At 45.6% G+C, this 15,682-nt stretch overlaps 1 protein-coding gene across 9 annotated transcripts in view; it reads right to left on the bottom strand.

Moving 5' to 3' along the window:
* Positions 1–15,682, bottom strand: part of cep63 (centrosomal protein 63) — a 123,610-nt gene that overhangs the window by 45,441 nt on the left and 62,487 nt on the right. For 7 of the 9 annotated variants that reach the window (XM_072255842.1, XM_072255849.1, XM_072255841.1 and 4 more), the window contains 2 exons: positions 14,718–14,863; positions 9,719–9,835 (listed from right to left, as the gene is read on the bottom strand). In XM_072255842.1, the coding sequence (XP_072111943.1) occupies positions 9,719–9,835; positions 14,718–14,863 (263 nt within the window). The remainder of the gene's footprint in view (positions 1–9,718; positions 9,836–14,717; positions 14,864–15,682) is intronic. The other 2 variants (XM_072255847.1, XM_072255848.1) reach the window with 1 other exon arrangement.

The following is a 15,682-nucleotide window of genomic DNA, read 5'->3' as shown; positions in this document are numbered from 1 at the left end:
GTCTGACTGCCTGTGGGAGGAAGCTGTTTAGTAGCCTTGTGGTTTTAGTTTTGATGCTCCTGTAATGTTTGCCTGATGGCAGAAGAACAAACAGTTCATGGAGAGGGTGTGAGGTGTTTTTAATGATGTACCGTGTCTTCTGGAGGCATTGACTCTGAAAGAGGCCTTGGACAGAAGGTAGGGAGACCCCAATAACCTTCTCTGCTCCCCTAACCACCCTCTGCAAGGCTTTTTTATCAACAGCACTGCAGCTGGAGTACCAGGTTGTGATGCAAAAGGTCAGCACACTCTCAACCACGCTTCTGTAGAATGTAGTTAAGATGTTAGTGGGGAGTGATGCTTGTTTAAGCTTCCTCAGAAAGTGCAATCTCTGCTGGGCCCGTTTCACAATCCCAGTGGTGTTCCTGGACCAGGTGAGATTGTCCGAGATCTGCACCCCAAGAAACTTGATGTTTTCTGCTCTGTAGAGCCGCTGATGCTGAGGGGTGTGTGCTCAGGCTGAGACCGTCTGAAATTGGCAAACATCTCCTTGGTTTTGGTGACATTAAGCATCGTTGTTATCCTTGCACCAGCTCTCTAGGTGTTTGACCTCCTCCCTGTACATAGTTTCATTATTTTTGCTGATGAGCCCCACCACTGTGGTACCCTCTGCAAATTTAATGATCAGGTGCTCCTTGAACCTGGCTGCACAGTCATGTGTTAGCAGTGTACACAGCAATGGGCTAAGCACACAGCCTTGTGGGGATCCAGTGCTCAGTGTGATGGAGTCAGAGATGTTCCTGCCAACACGGACTGACTGTGGTCTCTCTGTCAAGAAATCCAGAATCCAGCAACGCATGGCAGTGCTAAGGCCAAGCAGCGACTGTTTCTCCACTAGTCTCTGCGGGATGATGGTATTGAACGCTGAACTGAAATCAATGTACAGGATTCTGGCATAAGTGTCTTTGTTGTCCAAGTGAGAGATAACTGTGTGCAGTGTGGTGGATATTGCATCCTCCGTAGAGCGATTTGGACGATAAGCAAACTGCAGAGGATCCAGTAATGAGGGGAGGCTGGCTGTGATATGAGGCTTGACAAGCCGTTCAAAACATTTCATCACTATGGGGGTCAGGGCAACGGGATGGTAATCATTCAGACAGGCTACAACTGATGTCTTTGCTACAGGGATGATTGTGGAGGTTTTGAAGCATCTGGGGACAATAGCTTGACTAAGGGAGATGTTCAAAATGTCTGTCAGGACATCTGCTAATACATCAGCACATTCCTTGAGCACACGTCCAGGGATGTTGTTGGGACCTTCCCGCTTTTCGTGGGTTGACCCTGGCAAGGGTCCTCTGCGTTTGCTCCGGATCAATGATTGGAGTCGGCTAGTCAGATGGTAAAAAGGGACTGGCTCTCCCCCTTGCTGTAGTGTTTGATGCTTCGAAGCGGGCAAAGAAATTGTTAAGCCTGCCTGGTAGAGAGGTGTCACTGTCATCGGTTTTCTGCCTGATCTTGTAGTCTGTCAGAGCTTTAATTTCCTGCCACATCCGTCTGGTGTCACCTGTGTCACAGAAGAGTCCATGTATTTTGCCCGCGTAGGCCCTTTTCGCTTTCCTGATCCCTAGTGAAAGCGCAGACCTGGCTAAGCTCCTGTCCCCCAGTCTGTAGGCTGTGTCACAGGCCTTCAGTAGTGAACGCACCTCTGTTGTCATCCATGGCTTTTTATAACCATGTGCGGTGAAGGTTTTCATCACAGTGACATCCTCCATTCATTTGGCTATGTAGCTGATTACTGCCTCCACATACTCCTCAATGTCTATATGGTCGTCAAAGGAGGCTGCTGTTTTGAATACGTCCCAGTCTGTGTGCAAAAAACAGTCATGTAGTGCTGAGGCTGCTCCTTTTTGCCAGACCCTTATCTCTCTTTTCTCTGCTCTCACACGTTTAAGCAGTGGTTTATATGCTGGTGTTAGCATGACAGATATATGGTCAGAGTGGCCAAGATGGGGGCGGGGGCTGCTTTGTATGCCTGTGGTGTGTTGGTATAGACCAAGTCCAGTGTGTTGTCTCCCCTGGTTTTGAAATCCACATTTTGCAGGAGTTTGGGGAACACGGTCCTTAAGCTGGTGTGGTTAAAGTCCCAGCAATCACCACAAAGCTGTCAGGATGTGTAGTCAGTAGCTCACTGATGGCTTCATGTAGGCCTCCCAGTGCTTCGTTAGCATTAGCCTTAGCATTGGCACTGGAGCTATGTAAACAGCTGCCACAAACATGATGGTGAATTCCCTCGGCAGATAGAACGGCCGGCATTTCACAATCAGAAATTCAGCCAGTGGCGAGCAGTTTTTAGCAGCTACTGTAGCGTTCACACACCAGTCTTTGTTTATATAAACACACAGACCTCCTCCTCGGCTCTTACCAGAGCTAGCTGCCTGTCTGTCCGCACGAAACGATGTCATTTCCTCTAGCTGCATCGCCGCGTCCGGTATGTTGTCATGGAGCCAGGATTCCATTAAGACATACACACAGCAGTCTTTAAATTCCTTGCGTGTTTCTCTCAGCAGACGCAGCTCATCCAGCTTGTTGTCGATGGAGCGGACATTTGAGAGTAGGAGGGACGGTACCGCTGGCCTGGTGGGGTTAGCTTTTAGCCTAGCATGGATGCCGGCCCTCTTACCCCTCCTCTGTCTTCTCTCAACAGCGCTTTCGCTTCCTCCTCCCTTGGGAAGCAGCCGGCTTGGTAGTGGATAGTAGTCCGTAGCGGCGTAAACTGTCCATGTCACACCAGAACTCGTCAGTTTTTCCAACATAGTATGCCCTGATGTTAACGAGCATATTCGGACTGTATGTTATGCATCCAGAACAAATAGAACAAACACTAGATACACTTATCACTCCCCGAGGGGCCGCTGCGTCCATGCGCGCCGCCATCTTAATCATGCCTAGTAGGCTCAGAACGAGCTGCTCTAAAAAGCCATCCTGCAGGTATTCAACAAATTCCCTCTTTTGCGATCCGACACCAACCTGATTTTGAATTGAATTAACTTTATTACTTACATTCTTCATATACATGAGTAAAAATCTTTACGTTACATCTCCATCTAAATATGCAATGTGCAATTTATAGTAATTTACAATAAATAGTACATACAACAGGACAGTCAATATAACATAGAAATACAGTGTGTCAGCATGAATTAAGCTGCCTGATGGCCTGGAGGAAAAAGCTGTCCCAGAGCCTGTTGGTTCTGGCTTTTATGCTGCAGTACCATTTCCCGGATGGTAGCAGTTGGAACAGCTTGAGGTTGGTGTGACTTAGGTCCCCAATGATCCTTTGGGCCCTTTTTACACACCTGTCTTTTTAAATGTCCTGAATAGTGGGAAGTTCACATCTACAGATGCACTGGGCTGTCCGCACCACTCTCTGCAGAGTCCTGTGATTGAGGGAAATACAGTTCACATACCAGGCAGTGATACAGCCAGTCAGGATGCTCTCAATTGCACCCCTGCAGAAAGTTCTTAGGACTTGGGGTCCATACCAAACTTCTTCAACCATCTGAGGTGAAAGAGGTGCTGTTGTGCTTTTTTCACCACACAGCCGGTATCTAGAGACCACATGAGATCCTCGGTGATATTTATGCCAAGGAACTTAAAGCTGTTCATCCTCTCAACCCCAGATCCATTGATGTCAACAGGGGTTAACCATTCCTCCTGTAGTCCACAATCAGCTCCTTTGTTTTTGTGACACTGAGGGAGAGGTTGTTTTCTTGACACCACTGTGTCAGGGTGATGACTCCTCTGCAGGGTGTCTCATTATTATTTGAGATTAGGCCAATTAGTATAGTGTCATCAGCAAATTTAATTCGCAGATTGGAACTGTGGGTGGCAACACAGTCATGGGTATACAGAGTAAAGGAGGGCTTAGTACACAGCCCTGAGGGGAATCTGTGTTGAGGGTCAGAGGTGAGAGAGCCCACTCTCACCACCTGCCAGCGATCTGACAGGATCTAGCTACATAGAGCAGGGTGAAGGCTGAGGTCTCTGAGCTTCTTGTCAAGCCTGGAAGGAACTATGGTGTTGAATACTGAACTGAAGTCCAAAAACAGCATTCTCACGTAAGCATCCTCCTTCTCCAGATGGGTAAGGACGGCATGTAGAACTGTGGCTATTGCATCATCTGTCGGTAGGCAAATTGTAGGGGGTTCCCAATCCCCTCGCATATTGAAGTCCTCCACTAGAATTGTGACATTACCCTTATTACATGCCTTTCCCAAATCCCTTTGCAATCTCAACCCCACATCTATGAAGGGAAGAAAATGGCGGCGCGACGACAGCGTGCGTGGCCTCTCCGGTGATGAATAGTCATAGTCATACTTTATTGATCCCGAGGGAAATTGGGTTTCGTTACAGTTGCACCAACCAAATATATATATATATATATATATCAATATAAAACCATAAATAATTAAATAATAATATGTAAATTATGCCAGGAAATAAGTCCAGGACCAGCCTATTGGCTCAGGGTGTCTGATCCTCCAAGGGAGGAGTTGTAAAGTTTGATGGCCACAGGCAGGAATGACTTCCTATGACGCTCTGTGTTGCATCTCGGTGGAATGAGTCTCTGGCTGAATGTACTCCTGTGCCCAACCAGTACATTATGTAGTGGATGGGAGACATTGTCCAAGATGGTGTGCAACTTGGACAGCATCCTCTTTTCAGATACCACCGTCAGAGAGTCCAGTTCCATCCCCACAACATTACTGGCCTTACGAATGAGTTTGTTGATTCTGTTGGTGTCTGCTACCTTCAGCCTGCTGCCCCAGCACACAACAGCAAACATGATAGCACTGGCCACCACAGACTCGTAGAACAACCTCAGCATTGTCAGGCAGATGTTAAAGGACCTCAGTCTCCTCAGGAAATAGAGACGGCTCTGACTCTTCTTGTAGACAGCCTCAGTGTTCTTTGGCCAGTCCAGTTTATTGTCATTTCGTATCCCCAGGTACTTGTAATCCTCCACCATGTCCACACTGACCCCCTGGATGGAAACAGGGGTCACCGGTGCCTTAGCCCTCCTCAGGTCCACCGCCAGCTCCTTAGTCTTTTTCACATTAAGCTGCAGATAATTCTGCTCACACCATGTGACAAAGTTTCGTACCGTAGCCCTGTACTCAGCCTCATCTCCCTTGATGATGCATCCAACTATGGCAGAGTCATCAGAAAACTTCTGAAGATGGCAAGACTCTGTGTAGTTGAAGTCCGAGGTGTAAATGGTGGAGAAAGGGAGACAAGCCAGTCCCCTGTGGAGCCCCAGTGCTGCTGATCACTCTGTCGGACACACAGTGTTGCAAGCACATGTACTGTGGTCTGCCAGTCAGGTAATTAATAATCCATGACACCAGGAAAGCATCCGCCTGCATCGCTGTCAGCTTCTCCCCCAGCAGAGCAGGGCGGATGGTGTTGAACGCACTGGAGAAGTCAAAAAACATGACCCTCACATTGCTTGCTATATCTGTTCGAATATCTGTTACCTGTCAAGTAGGGGACCATGCACAATCCTGATTTGATGGAGACAGATGTGAGCGCACAGCAGAACATCTGGAAAACTTCTGAAATGTCTGCTTTGCTACCGCTGCTACTGTGTGGTAACTGGAATCTCTGGAACTGAAGGCCTCGAAATCCTCGGCTTTGCGTGTTTCAGCAGCCGGGGAGAGGTCGAAGGCGCTCGGGAGGCTGTATCTGAGAGGCTGCTCGGAAGCTCAGAATTTTCGGACAGATGGACTCAGGGTCGGCTGTGGTCGGCTGCTTCCAAGGTATCGGCAAGTTGACGGTGCTTGGAGGTTTACAGCAGGGAGTTTCTCCGTTTGCTGCTGCTATCGGGGACTCGGGAGTCGATCAACTCGGGACTTTGAGACTTCTTTTACTGTGCCTATGGACTGTTCTTCATCAAATTATGGTATTGCTTTGCACTGCTGTAACTATATGTTATAATTATGTGGTTTTGTCAGTGTTAGTCTTTGGTCTGTCCTGTTTTCTGTGATATCACGCCGGAGAAACATTGTATCATTTCTTAATGCATGTATGCATCTCTAAATGACAGAGGATCAGACACCCTGAGCCAATAGGCTGGTCCTGGACTTATTTCCTGGCATAATTTACATATTATTATTTAATTATTATGGTTTTATGTTGCTATATTTATACTCTATTCTTGGTTGGTGCAACTGTAACCAAACCCAATTTCCCTCAGGATCAATAAAGTATGACTATGACTATAAAAGAGGACTGAGTGCTCTCATAATCTAATCTAATCATTTTAGCTACTATTTGGAGCCCTATATATGATTCCCATAATGGGTTTTTTGCAGTTTCTTGACACCACTCACAAGGATTCAACCTTCTCTGACCCTATGTCACCTCTTTCTAAAGATATAACACCTTCTCTTTCTAAAGATATAATGCCTTCTCTTACCAATAGAGCCACACCACTGGCTATGCCTTCTTGCCTGTCCTTTCAACACAAATCCTTTGATGTTGAACTCCCAACTATGACCTTCTTTTAGCCACAACTCAGTGATGCTCACAATGCCATATCAGCCAATCTCTAATTTGCGTCACGAGTGCATCCACCTTATTCCGAATGCTATGTGTATTTAAACACAGGACCTTCAGTCCTTTCCAATACTTTCCCTACTACTGACGTGAGGCTTATAATACCTGGATTATCCCCTTTTCTCTTCTTGAACAAAGGCACAGTATCTGCTACTCCCCAGTTGCTAGTAAGGACATATAGATACTTGTAAAGCTCCAGCAATCTCCTTTCTTGCTTCTTTCAATATTTTGGGATGTATGCCATCATGCCACCTTAGTGCTTTTCAGAAGATGAGCACTATCTCCTCCTCAGTTTCAAAATGTTCCAGCACATTAGCATGACCCATTCTGTTTTCATAATCTTCCACATTTTACTCCTTGGTAAATACTAAAACAAAGTATTTAGTATTTCACATCAAAGTTGCTGGTGAACGCAGCAGGCCAGGCAGCCAGGAAGAGATTTCTTCCTAGAGATGCTGCCTGGCCTGCTGCGTTCACCAGCAACTTTGATGTGTGTTGCTTGAATTTCCAGCATCTGCAGAATTCCTGTTGTTTGTATTTAGTATTTCAGCCAGTTTCTCACACTTCAAGCAAAAATTCCCTCCTTTATCCTTGAGTGGGCCTACCCCTCTCTTTCATTATAGAAACATAGAAACATAGAAAATAGGTGGAGTAGGCCATTCGGCCCTTCGAGCCTGCACTGCCATTTATTATGATCATGGCTGATCATCCAACTCAGAACCCCGCCCCAGCCTTCCCTCCATACCCCCTGACCCCCGTAGCCACAAGGGCCATATCTAACTCCCTCTTAAATATAGCCAATGAACTGGCCTCAACTGTTTCCTGTGGCAGAGAATTCCACAAATTCACCACTCTCTGTGTGAAGAAGTTTTTCCTAATCTCGGTCCTAAAAGGCTTCCCCTCTATCCTCAAACTGTGGCCCCTCGTTCTGGACTTGCCCAACATCAGGAACAATCTTCCTGCATCTAGCCTGTCCAATCCTTTTAGGATCTTATACGTTTCAATCAGATCCCCCGTCAATCTTCTAAATTCCAACGAGTACAAGCCCAGTTCATCCAGTCTTTCTTCATATGAAAGTCCTGCCATCCCAGGAATCAATCTGGTGAACCTTCTTTGTACTTCCTCTATGGCAAGGATGTCTTTCCTCAGATTAGGGGACCAAAACTGCACACAATACTCCAGGTGTGGTCTCACCAAGGCCTTGTACAACTGCAGTAGTACCTCCCTGCTCCTGTACTCCAATCCTCTCGCTATAAATGCCAGCATACCATTCGCCTTTTTCACCGCCTGCTGTACCTGCATGCCCACTTTCAATGACTGGTGTATAATGACACCCAGGTCTCGTTGCACCTCCCCTTTTCCTAATCGGCCACCATTCAGATAATAATCTGTTTTCCTATTTTTGCCACCAAAGTGGATAACTTCACATTTATCTACATTAAATTGCATCTGCCATGAATTTGCCCACTCACCCAACCTATCCAAGTCACCCTGCATCCTCTTAGCATCCTCCTCACAGCTAACACTGCCACCCAGCTTCGTGTCATCCGCAAACTTGGAGATGCTGCATTTAATTCCCTCATCCAAGTCATTAATATATATTGTAAACAACTGGGGTCCCAGCACTGAGCCTTGCGGTACCCCACTAGTCACCGCCTGCCATTCTGAAAAGGTCCCGTTTATTCCCACTCTTTGCTTCCTGTCTGCTAACCAATTCTCCACCCACACCAATACCTTACCCCCAATACCGTGTGCTTTAAGTTTGCACACTAATCTCCTGTGTGGGACCTTGTCAAAAGCCTTCTGAAAATCCAAATATACCACATCCACTGGTTCTCCCCTATCCACTCTACTAGTTACATCCTCAAAAAATTCTATGAGATTCGTCAGACATGATTTTCCTTTCACAAATCCATGCTGACTTTGTCCGATCATTTCACCGCTTTCCAAATGTGCTGTTATCACATCCTTGATAACTGACTCCAGCAGTTTCCCCACCACCGACGTTAGGCTAACCGGTCTATAATTCCCCGGTTTCTCTCTCCCTCCTTTTTTAAAAAGTGGAGTTACATTAGCCACCCTCCAATCCTCAGGAACTAGTCCAGAATCTAACGAGTTTTGAAAAATTATCACTAATGCATCCACTATTTCTTGGGCTACTTCCTTAAGCACCCTAGGATGCAGACCATCTGGCCCTGGGGATTTATCTGCCTTCAATCCCTTCAATTTACCTAACACCACTTCCCTACTAACATGTATTTTGCTCAGTTCCTCCATCTCACTGGACCCTCTGTCCCCTACTATTTCTGGAAGATTATTTATGTCCTCCTTAGTGAAGACAGAACCAAAGTAATTATTCAATTGGTCTGCCATGTCCTTGCTCCCCATAATCAATTCACCTGTTTCTGTCTGCAGGGGGCCTACATTTTTCTTTACCAGTCTTTTCCTTTTTACATATCTATAAAAGCTTTTACAGTCCATTTTTATAATAATTTATTATAAACATAAGAGATTCTCCGGATGCTGGAAATCCAGAGTAACACAACCACAATGCTGGAGAAATTCAGAAAGGTTGATAGCATGTATGGAGAGAAATAAACTGTCAATGTTTCAAGTAACAAACTTCATCACGACTGGAAAGGAACGGGGAGGAAGTTAGATTAAGGTGGTAGGGAGGGAGGGAGAGAGGTGGGGGGGAGGGGGAGAGGGAGGGAGGGGGAGGGGGGGGAGGGAGGAGGAGGGGGGAGGGAGGGGGAGAGGGAGAAAGGAGGAGAGGGAGAAAGGAGGAGAGGGAGAAAGGAGGAGAGGGAGAAAGGAGTACAAGCTAGGGGGTAAACTGCTTAGTTCCTCCAGCATTTTGTGGATGTTACTCTCCTTAGTTATCCTGTTTTTGGAATGGAATTGGTTTATTATTGTCATGTGTACTGAGATACAGTGAAAAAACTGGCTTACATTCCATTCATACAGACTGATTCATTACACAGTGCATTGAGATAGTATGAAGTAAAACAATAATAGGATGCAGAATAAAGTGTGCTGGTGACAAACAAGGTGCAGTGCAGGTAGCAATCGGCTTCACGGTCATAAGAAGGCAGACTGTGAGGTCAAGACTCAGACTTACCGTCCAAAGGAACCACTAACAGGGTGGTAGAACCTGGTGGTATGTGCCTTCAGGCTTTTGTATCTTTTCTGCTCTTTTTTATGTTTTTTTGGGGGGGTTTCTTTATTTTGTTGCTGCCTGTTAGGTAACAAATCTCAAGGTTGTATAATGTAAACATACTTTGATAATAAATGTACTTTGAACTTTTGAGTTGTAGAGCCACATGTTAATCCACAGACATATTACCAGATGTCAGATTTGAGCCAGGGTCTTTTAAGCTGAGAGGTTTGATTTAGACTGCCCCCACCCAACCAGGAAACCATCTGGATAGGATCTGCCTAGCCAAGCCATCACAGAATCTTCCGCCTTTCATCTTGCTCTTCTGAACATCCATGTACAGACCCATTCTTTTCGGTCATACTTCATAGCAGCCCACGTGCCATGAATCAGTCTTGTGAACTTTCCAAACATACTTTCCATAACTTAATGATTGTTTGGCAGCACAATAGCAGTTAGCGCATTGCTTTACAGCACCAGTGATCACAGATTAGGATTAAATCGAGCAAACAGAGAGTGGTGAATCTGTGGAATTCTCTGCCACTGAAGGCCAGTTCATTGGCTATATTTAAGAGGGAGTTAGATATGGCCCTTGTGGCTAAAGGGATCAGGGGGTATGGAGGGAAGGCTGGTACAGGGGTCTGAGTTGGATGATCAGCCATGATCATACTGAATGGCGGTGCAGGCTCGAAGAGCCAAATGGCCTACTCCTGCACCTATTTTCTATGTTTCTATGTTAAACTTTGGATCTTCCTTGGCAATGGACCCACTGCCTCACCTCATCTCAGTTCTGCCGTATCAAATTGCCTCCAGGTCCAAAGGGAAGTGTGACAGGGTCTATGAACTGTGCTTTTAAAAGAGAGAGAGAGAGCTGTGGAACACAGACACCTTGTTAAAAAGAGAGAGAAAGAAAGAGGGAGAGGGGCGAAGACTGCTCACAGTTTGTTTATGCTTTCTACAAGGACGCTGCCTGCTTGTAAGTTCTTACAGAGAGAGCTACTTGAGAGACAGTTGGTATTCAGCATGGTGAGATAAATAGAAGGTCAGATGATAGACCTGCAGACACATCGTTTTGGACACGTAATGTGGCCCCTGCCCATCCCCCACATGAGCTATCTGTTGTCGGCCCCCAACCAACACATATTCCACTCTCCCCTCCTACCTCTCCTCACAGTCCCCCACCCTGCTCTCATGACTATACCTCTTCCCCACACGAAACCACCACGGTGGGCTTCACAACTGAACAGGTGAGAAGACAGTTGAAACGTCTCAACCCAAGCAAGGCTGCAGGACCGGAGTGTGTCAGTACCAGGGTGCTCAAAGCCTGTGCCCCTCAGCTATGTGGAGTACTTCACCATGTGTTCAACCTGAGCCTGAGGCTCCGGAGGGTTCCTGTGCTGTGGAAGACGTCCTGCCTCGTCCCTGTGCCGAAGACGCCGCGCCCCAGCGGCCTCAATGACTACAGACCGGTGGCATTGACTTCCCACATCATGAAGACCCTGGAGAGACTTGTTCTGGAGCTGCTCCGGCCTATGGTCAGGCCACACTTAGATCCCCTCCAGTTCGCCTACCAGCCCTGACTAGGAGTTGAGGATGCCATCGTCTTCCTGCTGAACCGTGTCTACGCCCACTTGGACAAGCCAGCGAGCACTGTGAAGGTCATGTTTTTTGACTTCTCCAGTGCATTCAACACCATCCGCCCTGCTCTGCTGGGGGAGAAGCTGACAGCAATGCAGGTGGATGCTTCCCTAATGTCATGGATTCTTGATTACCTGACTGGCAGACCACAGTACGTGTGCTTGCAACACTGTGTGTCCGACAGAGTGATCAGCAGCACTGGGGCTCCACAGGGGACTGTCTTGTCTCCCCTTCTCTTCACCATTTACACCTCGAACTTCAACTACACAGAGTCTTGCCACCTTCAGAAGTTTTCTGATGACTCTGCCATAGTTGGTTGCATCATCAAGGGAGATGAGGCTGAGTACAGGGCTACGGTACGAGACTTTGTCACATGGTGTGAGCAGAGTTATCTGCAGCTTACGTGAAAAAGACTAAGGAGCTGGTGGTGGACCTGAGGAGGGCTAAGGCACCGGTGACCCCTGTTTCCATCCAGGGGGTCAGTGTGGACATGGTGAAGGATTACAAATACCTGGGGATACGAAATGACAATAAACTGGACTGGTCAAAGAACACTGAGGCTGTCTACAAGAAGGGTCAGAGCCGTTTCTATTTCCTGAGGAGACTGAGGTCCTTTAACATCTGCTTGATGATGCTGAGGATGTTCTACGAGTCTGTGGTGGCCAGTGCTGTCATGTTTGCTGGGGCAGCAGGCTGAGGGTAGCAGACACCAACAGAATCAACAAACTCATTTGTAAGGCCAGTGATGTTGAGGGGATGGAACTAGCCTCTCTGACAGTGGTGCCTGAAAAGAGGATGCTGTCCAAGTTGCATGCCATCTTGGACAATGTCTCCCATCCACTACATAATGTACTGGTTGGGCACAGGAGTACATTCAGCCAGAGACTCATTCCACCGAGATGCAACACAGAGCGTCATAGGAAGTCATTCCTGCCTGTGGCCATCAAACTTTACAACTCCTCCCTTGGAGGGTCAGACACCCTGAGCCAATGGGCTGGTCCTGGACTTATTTCCTGGCATAATCTACATATTACTATTTAATTATTTATGGTTTTATTACTATTCATTATTTATGGTGCAACTGTAACGATATCCAATTTCCACCGGGATCAATAAAGTATGACTATGACTATGACTATGAGCTTTGTTGTGCCCACAGAAAAGGTGGGTTTTGGAGGATCAATCAGTGGCCCTCGCAGTGTGAAAAGGGTGTGACCGGTGGGGAGTTATTCGTGTGTCCAACCCTCGCCTGGGTTGATAATTCCACCACAGAAGAACGGTCCCCTTTGTTGTGGTCACAGTTGGTGACTTCTAAAGCAATTCGGAGGACAACGGGAAGATTGACGGCGTCAGTTCACTTGAAGACTCAAATCTCTTTCTCTCTCTCTCCATCACTACTCAACTCAATAGCACGAACTGAACTGAACTTTACTCATCATCGTAACATTAGCTATTTACCCCTAGACTTGAAGAAGCTTGGTTTTCATATATTTTCACACTTACGTGTGTGTGTGTGTGTGTGTGTGTGTGTGTGTGTGTGTGTGTGTATTATATATATATATATATAAAAAATCATTGCTAACCTATTTGATATATCTGCATTTATATTAGGGTATTGCGCAGTTACTAATAAATACCATTAGTTAATAGCAATACTGGACTCCAATGTGTTTTCCATTTCTGCTGGTTCTTTAACCTGTCGCAGGGTACATGACAAAATTGAGGCCTGCGTCCAAGATATGAACAAGTTGGTTGGGGGGGCCTGTTTGATTTGATTGGGGAAAATCCCTTTTGGTTTGGGTGTGTGGAAAAACAGCAGAAATGGATGCTAGGGAATTTTTGAGATCGCCAGACCCGGTGACTTTGAAGAAAGCTAAAAAGGATGATGTGCGGGACATTGCTAAAGAATTGAGAATTGAAGTAAAGAAGGGTATGACGAAGGTAGAAATTCAAAGGAAAATAGCTGTTTATTATGTATCTATACAGGAATTTGATGAGGGGGAGTTAAATAGGTTTCCTATAGGGAAAGAGGAGGTCCAGGTACAACTGGAACAGATGAAGTTAGAGAGATTTAAATTAGAGATTGAGGAAGCAAAGAAACAGAGAGAAGAGGCAGACAAACAGGGAGTGTTCGAGAGGGAGAAATGGCAATGTGAAGATCAAGTGGTTAACCGTGGTGAGGGGTTTAGTGTCAGTTGAGAAATTAAGTTAGTATCTCCATTTGATGAAGCAGAAATTGAAAGGTATTTCCTACATTTCGAGAAAGTGGCCCATAATCGGAATTGGCCGAGGGATCAGTGGGCGGTGCTACTACAGAGTGTGATTAAGGGGAAGGCTCACCAAGCATATGCGGCCCTATCTCTTGAAGACGCAAATGATTATGAAGCAGTGAAAGATGCTGTGCTTAAGGTTTATGAGCTAGTTCCGGAGGCGTACAGACAAAGGTTTCAAGGTTTGAGGAAGCCTTGGAACCAAACGTATATGGAGTTTGCCCATGAGAAACATGTGTACTTTGATCGTTGGTGTGCTTCAAAAGAGGCGGATGAGGTCACAGTCGGTGACTTCTAAAGGAATTCAGAGGACAACGGGAAGATTGACGGCGCCAGCTCACTTGAAGACTCAAATCTCTCTCTCTCTCTCTCTCTCTCTCTATCACTACTCAACTCAATACCGCGAACTGAACTGAACTTTACTCATCATTGTAAGACTATCTATTTACCCCTGGACTTGAAGAAGCTTGGTTTTCATATATTTCCACACTTACTTATATATATAATCATTGCTAAACTATTTGATATATCTGCATTTATATTACTGTATTGCGTAGTTACTGATAAATACCATTAATTAATAGCAATACCGGACTCCAAAATGTCTTCCATTTCTGCTGGTTCTTTAACCCGTCACGGGGTACGTGACAGAAGTTACAGGCTATTGTTTGTGATGACCATTTGCCAGAAAAAGAATGAGTAAAAAAAGTACATAGTTGTTTTCTTTGTTTTGTTAGCCACCAGCCAGAAGTTACTAAGATTCACCAGCACCATCTTAAACCGAAAGACTCAGACAGCACAGGCAGATAAGAGGTTGGCCTCTTAAAAGAAGGAGAAATTTCTTCACTTGAGGGCACTTGAATGTTAGGAGTTCTCTACTTCAAGGACAATGAATGTGGAATCATCTTCCAGAATCAGATGAAATTTAGAATCTTTGCACATTGTGCTGGCGCAGAGATTTCCTAATGGACCAAGAGCCCTTCACCCATCCACAACTGTTATATATTAGAACGTCACATTGCCCAACCCACTTTAGCCCAACAACAGTACATTACCTGGCAGTCTTCTCTGTGGACTGCAGCGATTCATTACAATTGGCCAATTCCTTATACAGTTGTTTCCGCTGGAGATTTTTACTCTGAATGATGTGTTCTTGTTCCTGTGATTTCTTGTTCTGTTCCTCATTTTCCTCCATTGATTTCTAATAAGCAATGAGATTGCAAAATTTAAATAAGATTTTAAGAACTTAAAAAGAAGCAGACCCTTCAAATCTGTTCCATCATTAAGACCATTTACTGTATGATCTTCTACCTCAGTGATCTTTCACCTCAGCACCATTATTATAGCCGTTAATATACACAATCAATCAATATGCATGATCAGTTTATTTCTCCAGTCTGTTATATTTACTTACTATGATACAGCACGGAATAGACCCTTTTGGCCCTTCAAGGCATGCCGCCCCACAACTTCCAATATACAACGACCAATTAACCGACTAAGTGAAGGATAATCCAAAGAGCTTTTACAGGTATATTAAGAGCAAAAGGATTGTAAGGGATAAAATTGGTCCTCTTGAAGATCAGAGTGGTCAGCTGTGTGCGGAACCAAAGGAAATGGCGGAGATCTTAAATAGGTTTTTTGCGTCTGTATTTACTAAGGAAACTGGCATGAAGTCTATGGAATTAAGGGAAACAAGTAGTGAGATCATGGAAGCCGTACAGATCGAAAAGGAGGAGGTCCTTGCTGTCTTGAGGAAAATTAAAGTGGATAAATCCCCGGGACCTGACAGGGTGTTCCCTCAGACCTTGAAGGAGACTAGTGTTGAAATTGCAGGGGCCCTGGCAGAAATATTTAAAATGTCGCTGTCTACAGGTGAGGTGCCGGAGGATTGGAGAGTGGCTCATGTTGTTCTGTTGTTTAAAAAAGGATCGAAAAGTAATCCGGGAAATTATAGGCCGGTAAATTTAACGTCGGTAGTAGGTAAGTTATTGGAGGGAGTACTAAGAGACAGAACCTA

This window comes from Mobula birostris, chromosome 4 (genome assembly GCF_030028105.1).
Source record: "Mobula birostris isolate sMobBir1 chromosome 4, sMobBir1.hap1, whole genome shotgun sequence".
Lineage (NCBI taxonomy): Eukaryota > Metazoa > Chordata > Chondrichthyes > Myliobatiformes > Myliobatidae > Mobula > Mobula birostris.
Note: the sequence above shows the minus strand (reverse complement) of the source record. Positions and strands in the feature narration are given on the sequence as shown.